The 25,622-nt window shown below is 39.8% G+C and overlaps 2 protein-coding genes across 5 annotated transcripts; one reads left to right on the forward strand and one right to left on the reverse strand.

Annotated features, from left to right (window-relative positions):
* Positions 1 to 2,904: 2,904 nt before the first annotated feature.
* On the reverse strand, positions 2,905 to 20,449 carry araf (A-Raf proto-oncogene, serine/threonine kinase). Of its 4 annotated transcripts, XM_068734295.1 has the most exons (17): positions 20,378 to 20,448; positions 19,810 to 19,916; positions 18,130 to 18,344; positions 17,279 to 17,382; positions 16,296 to 16,398; positions 15,977 to 16,131; positions 14,851 to 14,949; positions 13,974 to 14,118; positions 13,653 to 13,680; positions 13,419 to 13,549; positions 13,052 to 13,254; positions 11,076 to 11,252; positions 10,598 to 10,644; positions 9,087 to 9,205; positions 8,184 to 8,315; positions 6,712 to 6,846; positions 2,905 to 5,593 (listed from the first exon to the last, which is right to left on the reverse strand). In XM_068734295.1, the coding sequence occupies exons 3-17, from the start codon at positions 18,238 to 18,240 to the stop codon at positions 5,453 to 5,455; spliced, it is 1,830 nt and encodes a 609-aa protein (XP_068590396.1). In that variant the 5' UTR covers positions 18,241 to 18,344; positions 19,810 to 19,916; positions 20,378 to 20,448; the 3' UTR covers positions 2,905 to 5,452. The 4 variants fall into 4 exon arrangements, with proteins under 4 accessions (XP_068590396.1, XP_068590400.1, XP_068590398.1 ...); XM_068734299.1 differs by lacking the exon at positions 14,851 to 14,949 and having other exon boundaries at positions 20,378 to 20,449; XM_068734297.1 differs by lacking the exon at positions 20,378 to 20,448 and having other exon boundaries at positions 19,810 to 20,030.
* A 98-nt stretch (positions 20,450 to 20,547) lies between these two features.
* uqcc3 (ubiquinol-cytochrome c reductase complex assembly factor 3) lies at positions 20,548 to 23,715 on the forward strand. Its single transcript, XM_068734300.1, has 2 exons — positions 20,548 to 20,796; positions 23,494 to 23,715. The coding sequence occupies exons 1-2, from the start codon at positions 20,680 to 20,682 to the stop codon at positions 23,623 to 23,625; spliced, it is 249 nt and encodes an 82-aa protein (XP_068590401.1). The 5' UTR covers positions 20,548 to 20,679; the 3' UTR covers positions 23,626 to 23,715.
* The last annotated feature ends 1,907 nt before the right edge of the window (positions 23,716 to 25,622 follow it).

Below are 25,622 nucleotides of genomic sequence, written 5' to 3' on the forward strand. Positions count from 1 at the left end.
TCTCGAAATCTCATGTTGAAGAGGCAGTGGAAAAACCCTCAATGTAAATGTTTAAGACTTCCAATTTTTAAAAGGAGCATTGGAAATTTTGTCAAGAAACTGACAATTGTAATGGTTTCCTTTTTTTAACAAAACATGCACTTCAAATGATTGCACAACAAGTTGAAAACAAGCAGGTAACAGATGAATGTATTTATTTAGAGAATAAATCCTGCATCAATATTTTAAGACAAAAATACTAAGATTTCCTTTACACTTTAAAATTATTTTGTTCTTTTTGAAACCATCACAAAAAATAGACAAGTACAATTTATGTAATTTAAAAAAATGTAACTGTACACAAAAGAATAAACCATTTATTGCAAACTGAACACCCCTGACACCTCAGAAACTATAAACACAAGAATTTCAATTCACCTAGAGATATGAAAACACACAAAATCACAACTGTGATGATACAGCTCTCTCATCCTCTTCTTCTCTGAAACAAACTTTCTGGTTTTCCCCGTGTAAATCTCCAGTATCGTGAATGTGTCACAAAGCTGTTCAGGTCCATTTTAATGGGTTAACTCCCAGTAACTGTTCCTCTTTTAGATACCAGATGAACACAAAACTGAGCCAAAATTATCCAATATCCTTTCTAAACAGAATAATGAGACCACCACTACAACAAGACCCTTGCAGAGAGGTGATGCACTTATGATATTGATTCACAGGAAACCTGGTCCAACATAGCATTATGTCATTTTAAAATAAGACATTCTGTCCTTGCTTTTGCTGAACGCTAATAAAAAGCATCTCATTTAGAAAAGGTGGGTTTCTTTCATTCAGCAGCCATAAGGCCATTGAAATACTTACAAGCTACACTTAAATATCACAGGACAGGCTCCAGTTGAACTTGTGGCAGCCAAGTATCACAAGGTACTTTGACAGGATGCTATGTAGTGAAACCCTCTGAACAAACTATTGCTAAAAGGTTTGATACCTAGTTTGTGCTCAAGATGTTTAAAAGACAAGCCACTAAAAATGCACCTGCAGGAGACAGTATCAGAACACAAGTGATTTGGGGAGCAGACAGTACCGTTCCTAAAAGAACAGAGTGCCCGGACACACACACACACACACACACACACACACACACACACACAGACACACACACACACAGACACACACACACACACACACACACACACACACACACACACACACACAGAGACAGACAGACAGACAGACAGACAGACAGACAGACAGACAGACAGACAGACAGACAGAGAGCCCGGACACGATGTGAATGTTGCAGAGAGTGATGTCTCTCTATAAACATTTATAAGAAAACATCTGCAAAGACATCAATAAATAAGAGAAAGACAGAAACAAAGTCTTTCCCAACCCTGGTTCACAAAACCCTGACCCCTGCCGGTAAAACCACGATCCCCGATAGAAATGGAATGAGTAAGAACAGTAAGGGTACCCAGCCCCTATTTTCACAACATTGAAATATAAAGGTTTAAATGACTGATCTGCTGTCAGTTCATTGATAACTGACACATATGATATTCAGAGAAGCGAGGTCAGTTCACAGAACACCAAACATCCCTCACAGCTGCTGCTAGTCCATGTACACTCAAGTGTGACACTAAAAACCATATGACTCAGTAGTATCATTCAGCAAATACTTCCATGATTACCAATTATGCCAGGAAGCAGTGAACTCTATCGATCACATCCTAAAAAAAGTAACAACCACTGTTCAAGGAAATAGCAGGCAACCTACATCCATGAAGAAAAAAAGCTTGTTAGTCCTAAATCCAGGAAAAAGAGCAGTTACACACAAGAACTCTAGAAACGTTAACAATCGAGAATAAAATGTGCATGTGCTATAACGAGCTGATAAAAACCCTGAAAGAGTTGAGACTATCTGAAGAGAGGTTGCTCTGAATTCACTCTGTAGCCGTTGACACCAAATAAATCAGGCCAAGAAGAGGTTTTGATGGGAACAGAGGAATACAGAGTACCAACTAGCTGTTGTTGTGGACCAAGTGGAATTTAATCCTGGATTCTCCAGCACAGGAGAATGAACTGCCCATCAGATATGAATTTGTGGCAGGAACCTGTTCTCAACCGAAAAGCAATACAACTCTGACTTCAGTTACGTCAATATTATTATGAAACCAAAAACCTAGACGAGAGAAAAGCTGTCAGGAAATATAGAACCTTCCACTAGTGTCACAGATGAAGCCAAGATGAAAAGCAGCTGGTTCAAGTAAAGGAGACACCAGCACCGAGTCTCTCTGCCAAGTCCACTTTGGATTAATTTTGTAATCCATGAAAGAGCTCGGCCTTTCTAAAAAATAAATTAAAATAAAACACAACTACTATTTACTCGCTGTGATGAGTTAAATCCCATGATTGGTTTTGTTCTTAACAGGAGCAGTGTTTCATAAAGGACTATATCCCTGTCCTCCAACAACCTGAGGGGCACAGCGGTGTTGGCTGGCTCCTGACCCCTTCTCAATGTCAACCTATGCTCATAAAGCAGAGAGCCACCATCATTACTTCAGAAGCTCTTCATGCAGCTGGGGCCTTTCTTTTAACCACACCTAATTGTTACACTAGGAAGCTTGTTATATGCCTTTAATCTGAAGTTAATCTACATCCATTGAAGCAGTATTCACCTGAGCATCGGATGTTGCCTCACATGGAATGAATGGAAGTGTCTGCCTGCTTTCATGCTTCTGCAGAGGTGAAGCAGGGAAAGGCGAGCAGTATACAAACGAACAAGCTCGGCCAAGAACACTGTCCGCATGGGGGGGGGGGGGGGGGGGGGGGGGGCGGGGGGGTTTGGTTGTTCCCTCTCTATCCCAAAGCACCGGTGGCTGGGGAACTTTCTGAGTTGCCACTCCGTTACAGTGATACAACAGGTTTATTAACGGCCTCTACACATTAACTCAAGTCAATGTTATTTATACAGCACCTCATCACAACAGAGGTTATCTTATGACACTCTATACAGAGCACATCTAGACTGTACTCTTAATTACCTAATTATATAAGCATCCCAAAAACATGCAGCAGGTGGTGAACATAGAATGTTTTTGAGAAACTTAAAACTAAAGCCATATGCCATCCACGTACCTTCGTTTACGAATTTAATCAAGCTTCCTGACAGTGGATTCTGGGGAAGTCAGACAATTTTTAGAATTTTCTGAAACAGAAAATTCAACATCATGCCCACCTCCACATACAGTCTAGTTCATTTGAAGCATACTGAAGAAGTAATTACACTTCTCACACAGAGTAACTCATTTGCCCAAGCTACTCACAGTGTTCATGCACCCCCAGCTGATACAGTACTAGATGAATGTGTATGTGTGGGCATGGAGCTGTGAACTATAACTCAGTGGCTAATCCACAGTGTAGTGTTTGACAGCAGGAAGAATACACTTTAAAGGCTGCTGAAGAGCTGCTGCTGAGCTGTGTGCCGTGGGACAGTCCCTGTCTGTCTCATCTCTGAGGTGTAGAAATAAAGTAACAGAAAACAGAAAACACACTAATGTAGCAGCAATAAAACTAACCATTTACATTAAGACTGCAACTCACTATGGGCTGTCAATTCCACATTAGGCTGAAAATACCAATTCAAATATATGTATATATGTGTGTGTGTGTGTGTGTGTGTGTGTGTGTGTGTGTGTGTGTGTGTGTGCGTGCGTGCGTGTGTGTGCGCACAGTGAGAGGATTTTACACCAGATTTAAATGTTTGAATGCAGTTAAAGTAGTTGTTGTAGATTGAGTAGTACTATGCTATCTGTCTATTGAGAGCCCTTAACCTGAAGCATCTTAATACAGTATATACATGTTTTTTTATCTGCATCAGAATTGATTGTTAATATTATTTCTCTGAACTGGCAAAAATAAAATACTTGGGAAAATCTTGAAAACTTGTATTTTGGAATCACAATGACAAGTTAAATTATCAAACCCTTCTGTATACATTGCCAAAATATTGGTTCTGACAATGCAATCCTGTATTCAGTGTGAACGTATTACAACAAGCTGAAAGACACCCAGTGGGGTAAGGGAAACAACATTACAAGTAGCTTTTAGATACTTTGAAAAGGAGTGAACCAGATCAATGTGGCCCGTTGTTTTGTTTCCAATCAATAAGGATTAAGACTGAGGGTGACAGATATGCTTTGTAATTCACTTCACCTCTGACAGAATAGAACACAAAACATTTGATTTTGAACTACAGCTACTTCCTGCAGGCCCTGCTGGGTTAACTGTTCAACTTCTACATGTCAAGTGTTCTTTTGGAGTCTAACTCTCTTTTTAGTCCATTGCAACGTCAATGGGAACTCAGGTCCAAGATGAACTTGGAATTTTGAGTACGTCTATCCAAATTAGAAGTTATTCTGAGGCGTTAACCGCTTTGTGGAAGAAAATGTAATTTTGATTTGCAGCAATCTGCTATTTCTATTTTCCCAGCGTGTCACTGCTACACAGCATGTGCAGTAGGGCTGTACCCAATACTTTTAAAAAGAAATCCGATTAAATGATTACAACTTGTCAGTGGTTGCCTCCCTTTTCTGAGCGGCAAGCGGGAGGGCAAACAGTTTTGAATTTCTAGAATTTCCTAAATATTTTTCAATAAATTTAGACTTTTGGAAACAATTCTACGATGACAGTACTGGAATCTGATTGTAACGAGCATTCAAATTCCAATGTCAACGTTATGACTGAAGCCTCCAACTACTCGATACAGCCCTAATGTGCAGAGAAGCTTTCACCAAGGTAACTCTAATGTTGATGTGTTGTGCTTCAATAAAACTAATTATAGCAGTGAAATATCTAGATGCAGAGAAGCGTGGAGGTTCCCATTCAGACTAAATGTCCTACAGCTTTCAAATCACTAGCTTCACATCTGCGATCTCCCATCACACTGACTGAAAGGGGCTCATGACGAGTGAGCATTTGAAATATGTAAGCTGATCAGGTGACCTGAACCAGCAGCTCCAGCATTATGGCTGTTGAATGGATTTAAATCTTTTGGCTATGATTACAGTGCTCCTCAAAAGGACTGACAAAAACTATTTTACTACTGAAAATGGGCAACACAATTTTGCAGTGTATGTGCAAAACATCTGTTTTAACCTTTTCTTCAAAACAACTGAAAATACCTCCTAGCAGGTCAGAGTATGTAATGATCAAAGGCATTTTAACATCCTTCTAGAAACAGGAGACAATGATTTCACCTAATGAGCAGATCTTTGTCTCTATGATTCACTATCAGACTAAATGTCGTACAGTTATTTCTACAGTTACTGAGGGCCGCAGGGAGTGAGTGGGGTCGTGGTCTGCCAGGACAGTGGGCCTGTGGCCTCTCTGTGGCACGGGAATGCTGCAGGCTTCTTTTCAGGGAGACGACCTCTCTGCCCCTGCTGTGGGGAGCCTAGAGGGGCATCAGCCTGGTGGTGTGGAACAGAAGGGGGTTCAGGTCCTCAGCATGGACGGCCCGATGGAGCGACGGCTCTGAGCGACTCCGCTCGATTTTTGGCAGCAGGTCTTGAACCTGCTCAATGGCCACAAGGATCTGATGAAGGAAAACCAAATGTAAGGCAGGATTAGTTAGGTGGAGAACAATGGCATTTAATAATATTTGAAAGAAAGGTGGTTCCACTGCTACTTCAGTTTATAATAGATGAGAATACGGGTGCTAATTTCATGGGATACCTTCTAGAACATAAACTGTAAACTGATAATGTAATAACTGTGTATAATGTAGTAATCTAAATGTAATAAAAGCTCAAAATGTGATAATCAGCACATAATGTAAGAAAAACATGAGTGCATAATTATTACATAATAAACTCAACAAAAAAGTTGAATAATGTAACAAATTTAGCAAATAGTGTCATGCTAATAATAGTCATTTAAAATAAGAGTACTCTCCTTGTCATTCTAAAGCATAGGAATCATTCTATTTTTACCTAGAGTCCTTAGTATAAAGCAAGTCAAGTCTCTTGAATGCGTGTCAAAATTCATGACTACAAGATATCCAATAAACCTGACAAAAGAGAACTCAGCAAGAAGTCAACTTGACAAGTGAGCCAGTGTTGGGCAGTCGCGAGCACGTCGGGCAGTCGCGAGCTTGTCGGGAGGGTGAGGCAAGTGCTAGTCAGATACTGTTCAGTGTGCCTGTATCATACGTGCACGCAGGGTTTTTATGTGCGTGCGTGTTTAGAGACTGATTAAACCCTGTATTAAAGTAACTGGAATAAGTATGTAAGGAGCAATTATTTCACATGCTAAGAATCACCCAGTATTGTAAATTCAGCATCATCTCCGTAAATGTTCTCTTTTGTCAGGTCACTATATATCTTGTAGTCATGAATTTTTTCACACATTCAAGATTTTATTAATTTGGAACTGAGTGATGAAACTGTCTTCTAGACCAGACCCGAGAAAGTCCAGCTGACTCCACTTGTGTCATGTAACACTAGAAGAGTTCCTATTGTTGAAGACCAGGAGAGAACTGCATTAAATGTTATTACACTATGTGCTAAATTTATGACATTGTTGAACTTTTTTTGGTTTAGATTATAATGTAATAATTTTCTCAAAATATAATAACTTATACTATGCACCAAACCGTTATTACATTATGCTCTTGTGGTTTCTTAAATTATGGGAAGCTATTACAGGACTCACCTGTGGAAACAGAGGCCTCTCGTCTCGTTTGAACTTCAGACAGTCAATGATAAGCCTTTTCATTGACTTGGGTGAGGTACTATACAGCTTACTGAGGTCTGGAGACAAGTAACCACGTCCAACCATGAAGATGATCTGAGAAAAACATCAAAGAGGAAACTGTTAGTTAAATCTGAGAGTACTATTCATGCAGGGAAACAGTGCTAGTGACACAAACCTAAGCTACAGTAAATACATGACTATTTTTATTCAAAAAGTATTATTTCTGATCAGCATGCATGGGAATAAATTACAATATAATAGGACTAATGCCAAATGTTGCTATGCTGTTAGCTCTGTTATTTAGCCAAGCAGGACTGCTAGCAGCTAACTTTAACCAGCGTTAGCTCTCCTCTAGCTGATTTCTACTGATTTGTGGTTCAGTGTCACATTTTTAGGGATTGGCGAGCGGGCAAGCATTAATGTCAAGTCCTGCTCCATCTGTTGGTCACGTAGTGAACACTTTGGTCCACACTGCAGAAGCAATTTGGGGTTAAGTGTCTTACCCAAGGACACATCGACATGGACTAGATGGGATCGAACTGCCGATCCTCTGACTGAAGGACGACCGTGCTCTACCACTGAGCCACAGTTAGAGAAGTTAAAGACGAGATGCCTCAAAAACTACAAATGACCAAATTACCATGGCATTTGCTGTAGATAGTGATGAAGCATGGAAGATTAAATTAAAGCTGAAACAAAGTTAATCGACAGAAAAAGAATCGATAAAAAATCGTTTCAGCCTTTCTTTAAAGTAAAAATGCCAAATATTCACTTGTTATCTCTCTTCCATTGGGGTGATTTGCTGCTTTTCTCTGTTTTAGATCATTGTTAACTGAATATTTTTGGGTGAACTGTTGGTCAGACAAAACAAGCAATTGAAAGACGATACCTTGGGCTTCGTGTTGCACTTTTTCACAACTTTTGGACATTTTGTATCTTAAACAATTAGATTAATCGAGAATATAATCTTCAGGTGGTGGGTGAGATTTTTGCTTCTGTGCCACCTTCGTGCCCACCTCTCCTTTTTTCATCCTTCAAACAAATTGCTTTCATGTGTGCAATAAAAATGACAACGGTGTGGCAAACTGCATCACATGCTAAGTCTATAGCAACTCATGACTAAAGACAATTAGTGTCTGGTTGTTTGTTACCCACATACACTACAGCTTACAACCTTAACTCAGTAGACTATGGTAATATTTGCTGAGATTTGACCGCCAGCTGCTCCACATGATTTGAAAGTTAAGTGTATTCTCATCGTCGCTACATCCGGTGCTTGGCGCAGCCCAATACGATTGTGATCGGTTTAAAAAAATACAAACACGGCAGAGCGACCTTTCCTGAAACCAGAATGATAATGTGCGGATCCAGACCTTTTGCTATGCCAGACTGGTGTTGTGTAAACCCAAAGAGGAGTAGAGTCATGTAACCTGGTCTCTGTTGTTGATATTGGAGTAAGGCAGAGTCCCTGACATCAGCTCAAACAGCACTACTCCATAGCCGTACACATCAGACTGGAACGTGTACGGGTTGGTGTCCTGCATTCGGATCACTTCAGGAGCCTCAGGAAAAAACAAGCAAAAGACAAAAGGTAAGCCTTTCATTTGTGTAATGACATGATCAATTAAACATTAATTTAGCTGTTATGTCTTAAATAAATATATTGTATCTATGCAAACATAAAGTACTCATTTTCACATAAGATGACAATATAACAATAATCACCCTAACACAAAAATAACCTGGTTTAAGTTTCAATCATATTATTCTGAGTTATTGGGAATTTTTTGTCTCTGTTATTACATCATCACCCGATGACATAATATACGGTACATTGTGGAGGGACATAAAGAAAAACAAATAAATTCTTGTTACATAAACTGACTTTTGTTATTTTCAGTCCTCGTTAATGTCATAACTCAAGTGAGCCACAGCCTAGCAAAACATGTTGCTCTAATTTGTACTATAATACTATGTAAAAAGATTGAGCGCGGACAAAAAAGGTCAAACACAAATATGACACCATTGTAGTTGCAAAAATACAAATAAAAGACAAGTTTTATATTTATCAAAACTAAGGTGGCCAAGTATGGCCGATTGATGAAAGAAGTTGAATTATGTTTACAAAAAAACAAAACAGGAAATGACCAGGCTGGTCTGGCAAAAGCTTTTCATTAATATTGAAGTTGAGTTCACCACTCTGTACTGTAAATGTTTGGTTGTCTCATGGCTCCAAATGTATTTGTAAAGATCATAGTTTTGTAGTTATCATAGTCATATTAGTGGATGTCCCTCCATCAAATCAAAGTAATGACAAACAGTAAGAAGCTTACCATCCACAGAATGGATCCACTGGGCTGCTCTACCTGTTGAGAGCCGCTCCACCGAGACTTCACCGTGGCCAAGCCAAAGTCGCCGATCTTCACAGTCCAGCCCTCATGGAGAAAAATATCTAGCAGCAAAGCTCAGGAAGCATTACAACAAAAATCTGGTGTACATATTCATGTTACCACAAACAAGCAAAAAAGTGAGAGCTGTTGAAACTACCAATTGAAAACAATCAGTGTTTCATTTCTTTTAAACAAGGTTGATATTTATTTATTTTTTAAATGGAGGCTCTACGTGCTATATTCATTGAATTTTTTACAACCTCTCTTTTCTGTGTTCAGCAGTTCAGTCAAAGTTTTTTCAACAACTGCGGTATATAGATAGATATTGAATTGTAAGTCGCTTTGGATAAAAGCGTCTGTAATGTAATGTACACCCGCCAGTCGGACTTGGCATACAAAAGCAGACTTGACAGCATTTTTATTTTATTTAGAGAATGATTACAAAAACACTGTTGACATGTGCTTTTTGTACACTAACTGGTACACCAGCAGCAACCCCATAGCTCCAAACATTTGGGGTAAAATTTCCAAATTATTATTTGGATAAATCTATCACATATTGGGAATCTAAATGCTTTCTTCTTCTTCTTTCTCACCTGAAGAATCATTTAATCTTAAAAACAAAAGGATGATAAAGCAGAAGATGCTCAGCAAAGTAATCGCACTTCTAAAACAGAAGTAAGATTACAAAATGACGGAATGTGAAAGTGCCCTAGTTAGAATAGTCACCAAGAATAAGGTGAATGTGAATACATGTAGAATTACATTAGCCTATAACTCAACCAAGAATAAGGTGAATGTGAATACATGTAGAACTACATTAGCCTATAACTCAACCAAGAATAAGGTGAATGTGAATACATGTAGAATTACATTAGCCTATAACTCAAATTGCAGAGTCATAGGTCAGGGTTTTCAAACTGAAAATGTCTTCAAAGTGATGAAAAATACAATCCATTAGAGGGAAACTTCAACTTGGATAACAGCAGACTAATAGTACATGACTCTTTCAACAGGTCTGGACCACTCAGAGAGAGAAAATTATAAATACGAGAAAAAAATGGATGAATGCAGCAAGTTCTCATAAATCACTTGTTCAAGCCACTTATGAACAAATGTGTTCCTACAACGCCTTCGGCATGAGGCCCATTGTTTTACACTGTTCACCTACACAGATGCTAACACCTTTTCACATCCAAGTCATTGCTTCATTTCAAAGCCAACGTACCACAGTGTACAGAAGAAATAAATATAAGGAATATATTACCGCCTCAATACTTTGACTGTTCTTGACATGTCTGCCTATTTAAGATTAGGATTCAGGTTTGTGGTTAAAAGTTTGCTAGCTACAGAACATGTTCAAATTTGCCATTGTGGTGATTGGTTGAGTTCTAGGTGATCTGAGCACAAACACCTACATTGTTAAATGATACCACTTGACAAGAAAAGGATACTGTTTGATTTCAGGTCTCGATGAATTATGTTCTTCGCATGAAGATAACTGAAAGGGAAAAAACATCACTGATTTCATCTGCATAAGGTTATTAACAAGTTTTGATACGACTCCACGTATTGCATCCTGCACAATATTAAGCCATTAGCTTTCTCAGAGGTTCTCCTAAGGTATTAACAGCCTTTACTTTTACCAGTACTGCACTATGACTAACACTATCAAATCACATTGTTCACTTTTCAGACCAGAGCTGAAAAATACTAAACAACATTTAAACAAATTCAATCCCAGTAGGAAGGTTTATGAAAAGTAAATATGATGCATCTCATGGAATCATTTCTCTCTACCAAACTAACTTCCATCAAATACAAAGTAGCCTACACAAAGTTGTGTACCGGAAAAAACACAGCATCTAATTGACACTTGATGTCTAGTGATTAAGTGATAATGGTAAAATGGAATCTAGTAGCAGGTCTTACTCCATGCCCTGTGCTGTTTGTCTGGCCACATCAATGCGCCGCATCGTGTCAAACTTGGTTTCTGTGACATGCAGATGGCGATACAGGCTGCTGCCTTCACACCACTGTGTGATGATGGCAAAGTTGGGCTTAGTCATATAGCCCATGAACAGCAGGATGTTCACATGGCGGGTCTTCCTGCAGAGAACAGAAATCACAATAATGTTAGAATTGCACCATCTCGTCCATGATCAGATTAACTTATTAATTTCATTGATACAGTTATTGAATTGATATATTTGAGAGTTAGTTATAACAACCAAATAAACCGGTTTATTTAGAGTTATTATAATGTCCCACAAAATAGGTTAAAAGCCTATTTATTTTGCTGGGCTACAGTAAATGGGGCCATAAACACACAATAAAGTTAAAATGAGTTTACCCACTGGCCATGCTCTCTCAAAAGGGATATGTGGAAACAGTCATCTACAACCACGAAAACTTATGAAGAGAAAGTGGAACGAACACACTGATGATTTTGCACAAGACTAAAATCTTAAAATCTCCCCCCAAATAAACAGTTTGAAGTAACCAGATCCTGTAAAAAGCATTAAATTCTAGAAAGTCATGATCGACTTTGAACATGACAAAAATTCTGTTTGAAAAAACTTTGACTGAACTGCTGAACACAGAGAAGAGAGGTTGTAAAAAATTCAATGAATATAGCATGTAGAGCCTCCATTTAAAAAAAATAAAAATAAAATAACTGCTCAGAATACACTATGGATGGTTGCAACCTTAACGTGAAAATGGGACTCTAACATCTGCACAGTTTTCCTCTAATTGTTTAGTTCTTCAGTGTGTAGCATGGCTTGTGATCAGCATTTACACTTGTATCACAACAACAACTACAACAGCATGTTGATCACTGAATAAGCAGACACCCAAAATGCCAGCGGAACAAAATATGCTACCATATGTACTGCGTTTAGTGCAATTCTCTCCTCATGTGTAATGTCACAGTAGTTCTTACAGTGCATAGGGTATTTTGTATTGGGCCTTTGTCTGAGATCAGTGGTTATGTGCATGTGTCTTGTGATACTTCAGTACACTTAAAGAAAAAATATTACAGACCCCTAAAGAAAATTGCAGAAGAAAATTTAAAGGGTAACTTTTTGGTATTTTTGTCTGAGTGACTAATGGGGACAACAATTTCTGAAAGCGGTCCAGTACTGAGCGTTGTAATGCTATCGGGGCCAGCAGAAACCTTCTTTACGTCCACTAAAAGGGCTTGTTGTTGCCACTGAGGGAAATGTGAGTACACTGGACTTGTTGTTGCCAGTTATTCAGATTTCACAAAAAGACTTGACCTTTTGCGGGATGTGGACACAAATACAACTAGACAGGATAAAGTGAAACGTTACAGAAAAGGTTTTATTTAGAATTATTTCATAAAATACTGAATATATTACTTTTCCAATATTTTGACTGTTCTATACATGTCTGCCTATTAAAATATTAGGATTCAGATTTGTGGTTACAGAAGATGTTGGTCAAATTTTTTAAACTTCTAATAACAATCTGAGCCTGTCAGTGAACTTCAGGTTAACCATTGATGCTAATTGCCCTCACAGCTTGTTTGGCAGCTTCAACATTCTCCATCAATACTGGACCAATTAGTTACAAAAACATAGGAAATAGGGTCCTGATGGAAAAACACCAAAGTGAGCCTTCAATATCCAGGAATTCACAATATAGACACTACCACTCACTATCTGTTGAACAATGACCAGACAAGGTCAAACCATATACTAAGTTATGATCTAGTCTTAATTAAAAAGATTTTTACTAATCACAAAGGTTTCATAAGTGAAAGCCCATTGATGAATATTGTAAACATATATTTATCTAAAGAAAATGTTTTAATGATGTTGTCAGTGCTCTTTTTCAAATAAGTAAGACTTCAGGTTATGTAAAGAACAGATAGCACTTCTCACCGTAAGACCTGCATTTCGTTTTTGAAGGCCTGCAGCTGTTCAGGGGTTGGCTCGGTGACTTTAAGGATCTTGATTGCCACGTCTCCATGCCACTTGCCTTTGAAGACTGTTCCAAAGGAGCCAGCACCTATTCTCTTCTGGATGGTGACTTCTCGAGAGTGGACCTCCCAGTAGTAACTTGAGTCTCTGTAGCCCCCTCGGTGCTGAAACATCACGTAGCGTGAATGTTTTGAACTACTAACTCACAACATAAGTAAATCCCTTTGAGATTTTTGCACAACCATTTTGTGAATAGCACTTCAAGGGTTTTGCAGTTACTACTAACTCTCTATACCCCGTCTGAAGGATGCGGTCAAACACTACATACCACTTTCTTTTTGTCGTCGGACGAGGAAGGCTTGCGCTCCTTGTGCTCTGAGGGAGACTTTGGCGGTCTCCTCCCCGGAGAGCCGAGAGAAGACGGTGGGCTGGTGGAGGGTTTTGGTGAGGGTTCAGGACCTGCAGGGACAAGAGAGTACTTCAAAAAAATAGGACAATAACACCACCAAAATCACAAATTAATACAAATATAAATATATAAATAAATACAAAATTCACATACCCATTGTGTTGTTGAATTTTAGTGCTTCCTAAAAAGGAGGAGATACCCTGTATTTTAAATTCACGTATGATTTTTAACACACAGGTAAGTAAAAGGTGTTGAAGTCAGCGGTTTGAGGACTTCATATGGACCAACATTTTAGAGCACTGGAGCTTGATAATGTCATATAAAATGATATCAAAAAGCTTATCAGAAGGGAAAAGCAGGCAATCGTTAACACCGTTTACCTTTTCAGTTGTTATACATTGAAGAAGTAGATACAATCGGATCCTCTTGACAATAGCAAGAAATCAAAACATGGGCCAAGCAGCCAATACTGACCTCTATGATGCTGGCACCAGCTGGGCCCACTGTGCTGACCATATGAACATTGGGAGTGGAGGTGGAGCGATGCCTCTGTAGAGACTGGCCATCTCCACTCGGCATGGGGAAGCGAAAAGCTGAGGTTGGGGACAGGAGGTCCATCCTGAGTGATCAAGTAAAATAGACAATAAATATATATATATATGAATATCAGCTTCACAGACTAGGACTATACCGCCCTCTAAAGCTTAGTTTGTACTTGCCGTAGTGAAGCCAGCACCAGAAAATGACATAATCACGGCCGGCACCTTGTGCGTGTTGGCTCCACAACTGGTTGCGGCGCATGGTCGTGCATCTCTGAATTTTTGTATCGTGGCGCGCGATCATGTGACACAAATAGTTCCCTGATAAAGGCACTATCCACATGTCTAGGGATTATACAAAGAAGGCTGATTCGCTTTTAAATGCTTTATAATTAGAAGGTCTTAAAAATCTACATTTGAGTAAATATTTTGCAGCCAAATCAAATTGTTTACTAGATATTCAACCTTTGTTTCTTGAAAATGCCAGTAACACTTGACTTCTTTCTTTACAGGGCTCTACAGTAGGCCATGAATAGGAGATACGAGTTGACCGATAATTACAACCCCTCCTCGGCATTGTGGAGGTTGGTTTATGGCGTTTTGACAGTCTATGGGTTACACTTGTTGTCTTTTTGATTTTTCACAGTTAATTTTGTTTGTACGCCCTCTGGTGTTTCAGAGAATAATGCAGCGCACAGCACAGAGTATAAACGCCTCCGTACGTACTCGCCCGTCTGTGGAGACTCGTGCTACGGCGCCAAGCGAGAGTATAAACTAAGCTTAAATCTACTTTGTTTAGTATAGGCGCTTACCCAGCAGGCTCTGGGGTTAAGGCTAGGTTGCTCTGCGATGGGGAATTTTCTGGCAATAGTATCCGTGGGTACTCATCTGTGCAGGAATGAGTATCAACCCTGGACAAAACATAGGAGAAAAGGGATAGCACAAGAGACATAATGAAACAATGTGTCAGACAAAGGAACACTCATTTACATTAAGGACCTAAAGTTGGTCTTGTAATTACATATCTATATGCAACCCACATAGACTGATCTCTGCCGTTAACCTGTTTATATTTTATGATCCATACTGTTAACTTGATTTTGGCATTGTACATAATTGTTATTTTAGACTTTTAAATTTGCACTCTACCCACTTTGCATTACCACTGCTGCACAGCAACTTCCCTTGAGATGAATGAAGTTTTATCGTATCTGTAATTTATGCTTTTTCAAACTGGGCTCCCTGACTCAAAGATCACACTCAGCCAATAACAAAAACAGGAACCATCATCTGATGAGCACACCAACTGAGCAATGTGTTGGTTAGGGTTCATTTCTTTCAGACAAACTTTGACAAAATACATTTATCAACAACATTGGCAAACAGAAACACATGATTATATCTCATAATCTCAGCAAAAAAAACAAAAACAAGGACACAAAAATCTATGAGACAAGCTGATATGATAATTATCAACTAGTAATACATGTTACACGATCACGTTCATCTGTGGATCCTAGTCCTTGGATGTGGACGCATGTTTCAGGTTAGAGTTGTCTTGCCTTTATGTCTGGTCCTAAATACTCCTGTTTTGGGGGTTTGAGTGTTGACTCTTGAACTCAGAAGACAGTGAAATGAGGTTTAAAGCTCTGGTAAAAGCAAGTATGTCGACTTTGAGTTGAGATTATTTTCCATATTTTAAAACAGCTGCAGTTTGTTTCATTTGTGTCAGTTATATGTAAACCTAACAAAATTGGCTTCCCCCTTTCATCCCACCCATGCTATAGATGGCAGCTATGCTAAAGAAACAGTGGTAAGTTAGAAAATAACTAATTCCCTCGTTCGCATCATAAAGACACTTGGTGCCCATATAGATTTACACCCACTGATAAACTGAACTGAATCACTGCATGATACTGAAGTTCTCCTTCAACTCACCGTTTGGTCACTGTATCCATGTCCACGCACACAGTAGGGACCTTGCTACTGCAGTGCTGGTGGAATTTGTAGCCGCATGTCTGACATCTGAAGCCGTTAAAAAGAAACTTGTGGCAAAAATCACAGTAGGCCAGTTTGAAGAAGGTTTTCCGTACCTGCACGATAAAGAGGCCACAAAAGTCACTTTTACACCAGCAATGTAATTACAAACCAAAATATCAGGTGGAACGCCAACCAGGCCACTTCCTGATAGGTTGCCATTGTGTAAATAAAAAGGTATTTAGCCATAAACATGGAAATGTATTTGCCAGCTACTTACAAAGTTGTGCATGGTGAGGGGAATATCATCCAGGACCTCGACTAAAAGCTCCTCTCCAACCAGTGGAGTGATGTCTGTGTCCCAATCAGTCAGCCTCTTACGACTGGAGAGACAAAGGCATAACCACATTTGTATACTTCATCAGTTTTAAATACTTTACAATTCAAAACCAAGGGGTCTATTTACACCATTTGTGTTTCTCTCAATGAAATGGTGTTTAACTTTAGATTAATTATGTTAGAAAAGAGGGTCTTCATCTATGGTCAGTATCAGACAATACTGCATGATTCTCATGTCTCTTGCAATGTGAGATCATGACCATGTTTAATTCTTTTATGTTATTCTATGACGAAATATAGTCTAAAATATGATGTGCAGTACATTTGAGAGATGGGAGCAGTCAGATAATATAAACCACTTAATTTAAGGTAAAATGTAATGTTAGTGCACCTGAAATGTCACGAATAATCCCCACAGGAAAACAGTGTGCACACAACTATGCTAAGAAAAGAAGGCAAAGCTGCCAAACCTGGGGATTTGACCTGTGATTATCTGAATGCTAGTGTTTCTTGCCCCGTCTGACTTCTTCATAGATCTGTGCTGTTTACAGATCTCCACAATTAACTTGGTAAGTGCAATGTTACCATTTTGATGAAACTATAAAAAAGTAGATCCAAGAATTTCCCTTTAAACACACACACACACACACACACACACACACACACACACACACACACACACACGTATATCAGGTAGGTAGTAGGTGCTGTATTTTTGAGCATGTATAAATATGTTAAACACACTAAATGAGTTTGCATCACACCTCATACTATCAACAAACCATACTGAACAACACACAGATCTTAGAATTGAGACAATTGTTTGCTGTTGCCTCTTGATCGGTTATGTTGGCGATGAGGAATGCAACCCATTATCCCTACATGGTGTGGGAGGACATTCAGAGGACAATAATGCAATCTTACCCTTCTAGAAGGCGAAATACAGCACAGCAGTCTTGGCTCAGGCCTCTCACTTTGAGCGCTTTATCTAGACTCTCGTACACAGTCTGTCCTTGGCGAACATTCACCTGAGAACAGGAAACAGTATTTGAACAAATGCGACTTTGAAATGACATTTATTGGCCAGGTATACACAGGTAACAAAAAGGAATATTAGGAGTACTAAGAAGCAGAAAGGACAGCTGTAAATTGAGTTCATGTTGACATATAGATTACTCATGTTGTGACAGAACTTTCAGCAAACTAGAATACACAAGTAGTCTGTGACATGACAGCAAATGTTGCAAAGCAATTGACTCATGTTTCACTGAAAGGCGTGAAAGGACAAATAGCAGGCCTAGCGGAGCTCCACACATAGCCTGCTATTTTACAGTGGAGAGATATGGATAGCATGAGGAGCCTATTGTTTCCACATTATTATAATAATGCACAACCATTTTCACTAAGATTAATATTTTGCACATAACAGGAAAATTTAGCAATTATTTGTCAGAATATGAACACAAGACATCTACATCTGATAAGGATAATAAGCCGGATAAACGTTGGTGGCAGGCACCATCTGTGAAATCTGACACCGACTGTGTCTAGCTTAGTCATTAACAATCTGGAAAAGATGTCAAATTTTGTGTGAGAAATTACACTTACAACCAACAGCGCTGGCTTTATTTTTTTTACAGAGGTGTAATAGTCAGCTATCACTTATTAATCTTGTTACAGCATACTTACATTGATGTATTCAGTATGTCAAAATGTGTTTTTTAAATGTTCTGCTGCTTCATTGTTTAAGAGCTGTATAGAGCCAATCATCTCACCACTGTCCTCTGTTTGTTGGGGAGGTAGACTCGGATGGTGCCCCCACCTCGGGGTACATCCTCCGGACTAGTCTCCCCCGAGGAGGAGTAGGAGGAGGAGGTGGAGGACATGATGAGAGGCAGGAGGAGCTGGGACACGGAGCACTGAGACACCACAACCTCAGGAGAGCTTCATGCACAGTGGAATCCAGAAGAGTTAGCCCTTTCCTAGATTCCTGCAACAACATGGACATATTTCAGTTTGGACAGAATATCTCCATACATCTATACCTCCTGTGTAAATAAAGTGGATCTGATTGTTGGGGGGGAAAGGGCATTTTGTGGATTGAGGATGTAGCTGCCTCGCCTTAGTAATCAACCATAAGAATTCCAACATTAAGCACAAAGTCTGGTGCAAACACCCTTGTACATGATTGCAAAAATGAAAACAAACACACAAAAGACATACAGCTAAAAAGCACATCCAAACAAGCAAAGCTGTAGTTATCCATAGAAAAACTGGCATGAATCAGGACAAAGTGTTTCAGTAGTTTGTAGTCAATACAAATGTACACTCTATAAATAATATGCAAATGCCAGTATACACATATACACAAGTTATGATGAATAAAGTTGAGCACACTGGTTTCTGGCAGATTTTAGTTTCTTGTGACTTTTGAATCATAATGCGAACTCCCGTTACATTGAATGAGAATGGGGTAATGCATCTCTGCTCTCTCAACAATGCCCTTATTTGTATGGAAAGTGGACATATTATGACAGGTACACCAAATGTATCCTGACGAGTTGTGAAAGGTTCACAGTTATTCCTGTCGATAAAAACAGTTGATTGCCTAAGTTCTGAATGATGTCTGAAGATACAGGAGAGAATGCCACCCGGTCTCAACGTCAACGCAGTGCCTGTGGAACTTCGCAGCACAGACGAACGACAACGATGTTCACATTTAACACAACTAATATCAACTTTCCCTACATAACGTGACCAAGTATGTGTCAGGCCGATCTTTAAAATCAATGCTGAATTGGAGCGCTGAAAGTCAAAGTTGCAAACCAGCGAACTGCTAACGCTAACTACTCGCATGCTAATCCTACCTAACGTTAGCCATTTAGCTTAGCATGGGATTTGCCTGCCTGCGATGCAAAATTACATTTCGAGTTTTGGAAGGCCATGTTTCTCTCGGGCAATAGTTAAACGATTAAAGAAGACTAACAAACACATTTTAAAAAGGTAGACTGGTAGGGAGTGGGTAAAATGTTGGATGATAGCAATATAGCGTTAAGTTAATGCTAACCAAAGTTATCAAATCGTTTGTAAATTCCTTTCAGAAGCTTGTACTGTGCAAGCTAACGTTAGCTGGCTAAATGCTGACTGGAGCAAGAGGGGAGATTATCTGGCTAGCGTGAACACAGAGGCTAATTTATCTTACTTTAATGTGTAGGGCTCTTATGCTACTCCCTGCCAGCTAACGTTAGCCAATTTAGGGGGTTTTACCACCGCGTCAGCTTGTTGGTTACTTCTGATGTCTTCCTAAAATACACAGCAGGGACTTATTCCATTGACACGAGTAAAACAGCACTTGACAGTTGTTGATATAACGCTAGCTGCATCTGTCAGGATAACAGCGAAACCTTCTTCCGTTAGTGTCTTTCATGCAGTTTGGATAGAAGTTAAACGCGTACCTGTAGCAGCCATCTTGAATTCTTTCAAGCTGAAGTCGGATCTGTCAAGAACTTCGGGGAAAGCGGAAAACCTCCGAAATGCTCCTTCTTCATTGGTTGATTTTTAGCTGCGTGAGGAAAAGCACAGCAAACAGAGTAACGTCCATGATGCTCAGTGGGTGGCGGCAGTTCACCGTCATGTATCTTCTGCCTAGGACTCACATAGTGCTGTAATTATGATTACGCTAGTGAATGAGGTGAATAATAATGGTTGTTTTAAATGTGGATTATTATCCTACAGGATGAAGTATACTTGACATGTTGGCTAGGTAGTTAAAGCAGCCACTTATATTTCAGAAGAGTTCAGGAAAGGAGTGAAAAAAACAGAGAAAAACGTCGGCCAACCGTGACAAAGATTATGTATCATTTTAGTGGAGCTGTAGAGATTTAAATAACTCAACATGGCAGCAAGCTGGACACCACTGAGACAGTGAATTCGGGACTTTTACTCATGCTTTTAGTGTAGAATTTTGAATGCATGACTTGAAGGGTTTGTGAGTGGTGGAGCATTTGACATTGGTCTTGTTACATTTACCGACAGTTGTTAGTTCGTTCGTTCCTTTCCCTGTAAATGTGTCCGCATCACGGACCGCAGTCCCCTGTGGCTCAGTGTTCATGTAGCTGTGGCTCCACACACTCCACCCAGCAGGTGGCGCTATACACAGGGCTCCGTTTGAAACGGAAGACGAAGACAGCTATCCCAGCGTGCACTGCTGCTGCCGTGTCCGACATTACCAAACTAAGCAGACGAGATGCTGCGAGTGATTTGTGTCTGTGGCCACTAAGACTCAGATATCAGGCAGATACGGTGTTTCCATCACCCGCTCCAGGATGAGCGCCATGCGAACCATCCTGAGCTCTGGTGCGCTGGTGGCTGTGATGGGGCTTGGCTATGGGATGTGGGCTATCATATCTCCAGGAGAAGAGAGGCGGAGAGAGCTCCTCAAGGTGATTGACGGGGATAACACTCAGCGTGCGAACAAACTAAGTATTTTAAATACCGTGTGTACTCTGTACTGTTAGTGTAGTCCCAATCAAGAACGATATCGTTTTTATTTGTTAAAAGCTTGCATTCATTCAATTCAATTCAAATTTGATTTTAAACGCATAAGAGGTTCCATGTCAAAAGAAAGAAAGAAAATAAGACCTACAAAATAAAAATAAAACAATTAATCATTAATTAAAAAAGAAAAATTCAAGGATTCAAGGATACTTTATTTTAAATCATTATGCAACACAGGGTTGCGCAACGAAATGCAATTGGAGCCCATTGGAGCACAAGAAAAACATGACAAAATAACAGTAGTGCATTCCTGTGCTTTTTTTAATTTGCATCAGGTGGAATGCAACAGTAGCAACAAAACAATCGCTTGGCAATATGGTCAACATACTAACGTTACAAATTCAACATCAGGGAAACACTGTCCGTCTGAAAACATAGGTGTGCAGAAAGCTTAAAATAATTAGCATTTTACATTGACAGAACACATACTAAACTATATAATATGTGAAGGGTGGAGGATGAGTTAAGGAGTCTCAGCCAGAGGAAAGAAACTGCTCTGAAGTCTGGTGGTTCAGCAGCTGATTCTTCTGCATCTCTTTCCAGACAGCAGCAGGTGAACAGGTTGGGTGGGTTTTGTCTTTTGTTATCCTTTGTGCTCTTCTCAGGCTCCTCTTGTCACCAATATCACTGATGCTCAGTAGATGGTACCAATGATGTTGTGGGCGGTTGTAATCACCCTCTGTAGAGCCTCCTGTCCTGGACCGTGCACATCCCACAACAGTTTGTGATGTTTCCAGTCAGGATGATTTCTATTGCTCCTCTGTAAAAATTGGGAATTTTGCCTTCTTAATCTTACTTAAGAAATAAAGTCGTTTATGAGCTTCCTTCACCAGGATGGAGATGTGTGATGACATTGTCAGGTTGTTTGTGATGCTGATTACCAGGAACTAAAAGCTGATAACTTGCTCCACCTCAGCTCCATTGATGCAGACAGGGGGGTGTCTTCACCTCCTTTTTTTCTAAAATCAACAGTCGACTCCTTGGTTTTACTGATGTTGAGCAGCAGGCTCTGCTCTCCACTCTGAAGGTTGTTGATTTCCTCTCTATATGAAGTCTCATTGTTTGTGTCCTCTGCACACTTCACAACAGAGTTCTCTGCATGTTTGGGGTCTGGGTGCTGGGGTCTGTTTGTGAGTAAGTCTAATGATCAGATACAGAGTGAGGTACTCAAGCCCAGAGTGCTAAATTCACAATCAGTTTCATGGGGGAGGTTGAGTTGAAGGCTGAGCTGAAATCAACAAACAACATTCTGATGTAGGTTGGTATTTTCAAGATGAGTGATGGCTGAGTGGAGAGCAGTGGAGATGGCATACTCTGTGGATCTGTTGGCTCTGTATGTAAACTGATGAGGGTCCAGGCTGGCTGGGATGTTGTTTTTGAGGAGCTGGAGAACCAGTTTCTCAAAGCACTACATCAGAATGGGGATGAGTGATACAGGACAGTAGTCCTTTAGACTGCAGACTTCTTAGGTACAGGAACGATGAAGCAGATGGGAACACTCTCCTGTGACAGAGATATGATGAAAATATCAGTGATGACATCAGTAAGCTGGTTGGCACATGTTCTTAGTACAGGACCAGGGATGTTATCAAGCCCAGCAGCTTTACTCATATTCACTCTCATCAGGGTTTTCCTCACATCTACTGGGGACACTGACAGTTGCCAGTCATCTGAGGATACTGACAGTGGCCGGCCCTCTGAGGATACTAACAGTGGCCGGCCCTCTGAGGATACTGACAGTGGCCGGTCCTCTGAGGACATTGACAGTGGCCGGTCCGCTGAGGGTACTGACAGTGGGCGGTCCTCTGGGGACACTGACAGTGGCCGGTCTGCTGAGGGTACTGACAGAGGTCCTCCCTTTTCTATTTATATCTCTGTCATCGTTCAAATTGTCAGTGAGAAAATGGCCAAGATATTCTATGCATTTACATAAAAAACATTTGTTTTGTGTATATATAAATAATTATATAATATCTAATTCTTGATGATTGCAGTAATTTCTAGTTTTACTTTCTCTTACTTAGTTATTTTTGTGAATAACTAATGTTATTCACAAAAATTCCAAGGCAAATTGCTTGTATGTAAAATCCAACTTTGCAATTAGCCAGAGTCTAAATGAATGAGCTGAAAGTAAACGGTCTGCTCCAGTTTTCAGTACACTCTCATGTTGACTTTTACAATAAATCAAAAAGATGGACAGAAGCTTAAATTACATAAAAGCAGCTTTAAGCTGCTTGTTTGATGTTAAGACCTGCAAAAGCTTTAGTAACTTGTCTTTGTTACAGATTACAGGTTGCAGATATTACGGACTGAATATAAGAAGTGGGCGTAGTCATGGTGATGTCCCCCACTGTGGCAGCTTTGTATAAAAGTGTGTGTGTGTGTATATATATATATATATATATATATATATATATGTTTTTACATCTGAAATGGACAAGTGAAATATGTTTGCTATTAGGTTCTATAATTTGTCTCACAAAGACCATTGTATTGAACACATGCAAAGAAAACATTTTATTTCATGTGGTCAAATATAGTAATTGATTACATTTATCTACCTTTTGCTTACCACCCATCAGAATCTGCCTGAATCGAATCCAATGAGAATGGAAGAGACGAGGAAGAGGAATGCTCTAGTGATGCAGGCGCTGAAGGAGGCTGCTGAAACCAACGACAATATTGCAAGAGGATTCGGAGGACATGCAAAATAGACAGGCCCAGCTCTGTGACCCGTTTGGAAAAGCTCTGTGTATTGAATGCTGCTGGCTGTTCAAATAAAGATGGACATCATGTGAGACGAAGAGATTGTTGTCTGATTGTGTAAACAATTTACCATCGGATGTTGAAATTGTTTATCAAAACTCTCCAAACAACCACATGTTTTCAGTCCCAGTTATGAGCAGGTTCTAGCATTTATGTTTTCACTAGTTAGTTTAAGAGGCAGGTTTGATGATATTTTTTACTCTCAACAAATCCCATGAAAAGACCAAAACCACCAATGGATGTATCTACAAACAACTGTTGTGTATACATGTTTGATACTAGGAGCGGTTGTGGCTCAGGAATCTGAAGCAAGACACTGGACTATAGACCGGAGATGGAAGTCAGTATTGAGAGATAAACACATTGGTTTTTGGTCTTCTTATGGTACTTGATAGTAACACAGAATCAAGAATGATGGCAGCCTTGTCCTTCAAGTGCTATACTGTTGCTAGTGAAAACACTTGATCCAGGTTTCTGATCCCTGACTGCTTAGTTCAACTGAGAAGAGGTAAACTATTTGGTTGAAGTGACAAACTGATGCTTACCAGGAAGAATGTGTTTATCTCCCTCATTTTCTTGCTCTGGTGCGTTGACTGTGAGCTGCACAGCAAGATAAGGTGGGAATTCAATGTCACAATTTCAATTTTCATGTTGAAAAAATATTTGATTTAATTCCAAACTGACTTTTGTCGCTCAGTTGACCAAAGTTGGGCAGTCCCGTTTTGCTCAATAGAGACCGCTATCCAAAATCATGTAATTCCTTTCATCAGTCACTAAAGGTGACCGGGCCTTTGCTGTTCAGGCTCCTCAGCTGTGGAGCTCCTTGCTTGGTGAGCCAAGGCAGGCAAATTCAGTCTCCTCTTTTAGATTTCTGAAGGCTCCCTTTCACCATATGGCTTATTCCTACATAACGGATTTTATTTGTTTATACAATTTCTTCCATCTTTTTGTACCTCTTGGGTTCTTCATCTTATTTGCATATACGTTATTATTGCTAAGCACTTTGCAACTGTTTTGTGAGAGGTGCTATATAAATAAAGTTATTACAATCACAGCTCGGCACAAGACCGTTCTCTCCTTTCGGTGTAAATCAAGCCCATGTTACAAAATCTAGTGAATCAGTGTTAATGACCTATTATCTGGTAATAGCAATGAGCTTTCCTACGTTGTGACAAGAGTGTGTAGATCAAGCATTTTGTTTAACAAGGTGGCGACTGTGGCTAAGTGGAGAGCATGTCCTTCAATCAGAGGGTTGGCGGTTCGAACCCCATCTCTGCTAGTCGCATGTCGATACGTCCTTGAGCAAGACACTCAACCCCAAAATTGCTCCTGTAGCTGTGCCTACGGTGTGATAGAATCTGAATTGTAAGTCGCTTTGGATAAAAGCGTCTGCTAAATGACTCTAATATAATGTAACAAGGTGCAACATGGCGACACGGCTCATAGCCAAAGATGCTAACAGCGCGAATGTGGCTTAAGGGCCTTAAGGGGAGAATGGGAGAAAACTGACAATGCCACCTGGGGAATTACACCTCAGGAAATACTGACTCAAGACCTGAGGTATTGTTTTGATAATATATAAGGCCAACATATTCGTTACTGATACAAGACAGACGCCTTTTCAAAATGAACCAAAGGTTTTATTAAAGTAATCAAAAATGCAGGACTGGAGCTATGGTGGAAATGAAAGGCCAAATGAAAATGCCTGAAACCAATAATGTGAATAAATGTAATTATCACAATCTTATAAAAAAGACTTTACTAAAAACAAACGTCACAAACTTTAATCTTCTAAAATGTCCGGTTTAATATAAACTAAGCAAAACTGAGGTTATCTAATCTGAGGCCACTGGGGGGGGGGCAGACTATACTGAGGAGTGCTCACTCACCTCAGGTGCAACACAGCAATCCTCAGCAAAAGCGGTGCCGTCTACACTCGTATCCC

Source organism: Cebidichthys violaceus, unplaced genomic scaffold, assembly GCF_023349555.1.
Source record: "Cebidichthys violaceus isolate CVI_PGR_0920_01 unplaced genomic scaffold, fCebVio1.0.p SCAF_62, whole genome shotgun sequence".
Taxonomy (NCBI): domain Eukaryota; kingdom Metazoa; phylum Chordata; class Actinopteri; order Perciformes; family Stichaeidae; genus Cebidichthys; species Cebidichthys violaceus.

Excerpts from the sequence above, each read along its gene's own strand:
- araf (XM_068734295.1), bottom strand. The coding sequence starts at position 18,240 with ATGTCCTCCACCTCCTCCTCCTACTCCTCCTCGGGGGAGACTAGTCCG. Across the intron at positions 16,399-17,278 it reads GTATTTCGCCTTCTAGAAGG|TCGTAAGAGGCTGACTGATT; the intron begins GTAAGATTGCAT and ends TTGTCTCTCCAG. Across the intron at positions 8,316-9,086 it reads GTGGATCCATTCTGTGGATG|GCTCCTGAAGTGATCCGAAT; the intron begins GTAAGCTTCTTA and ends TTTTTTCCTGAG.
- uqcc3 (XM_068734300.1), top strand. The coding sequence starts at position 20,680 with ATGAGCGCCATGCGAACCATCCTGAGCTCTGGTGCGCTGGTGGCTGTG. Across the intron at positions 20,797-23,493 it reads GGCGGAGAGAGCTCCTCAAG|AATCTGCCTGAATCGAATCC; the intron begins GTGATTGACGGG and ends ACCACCCATCAG.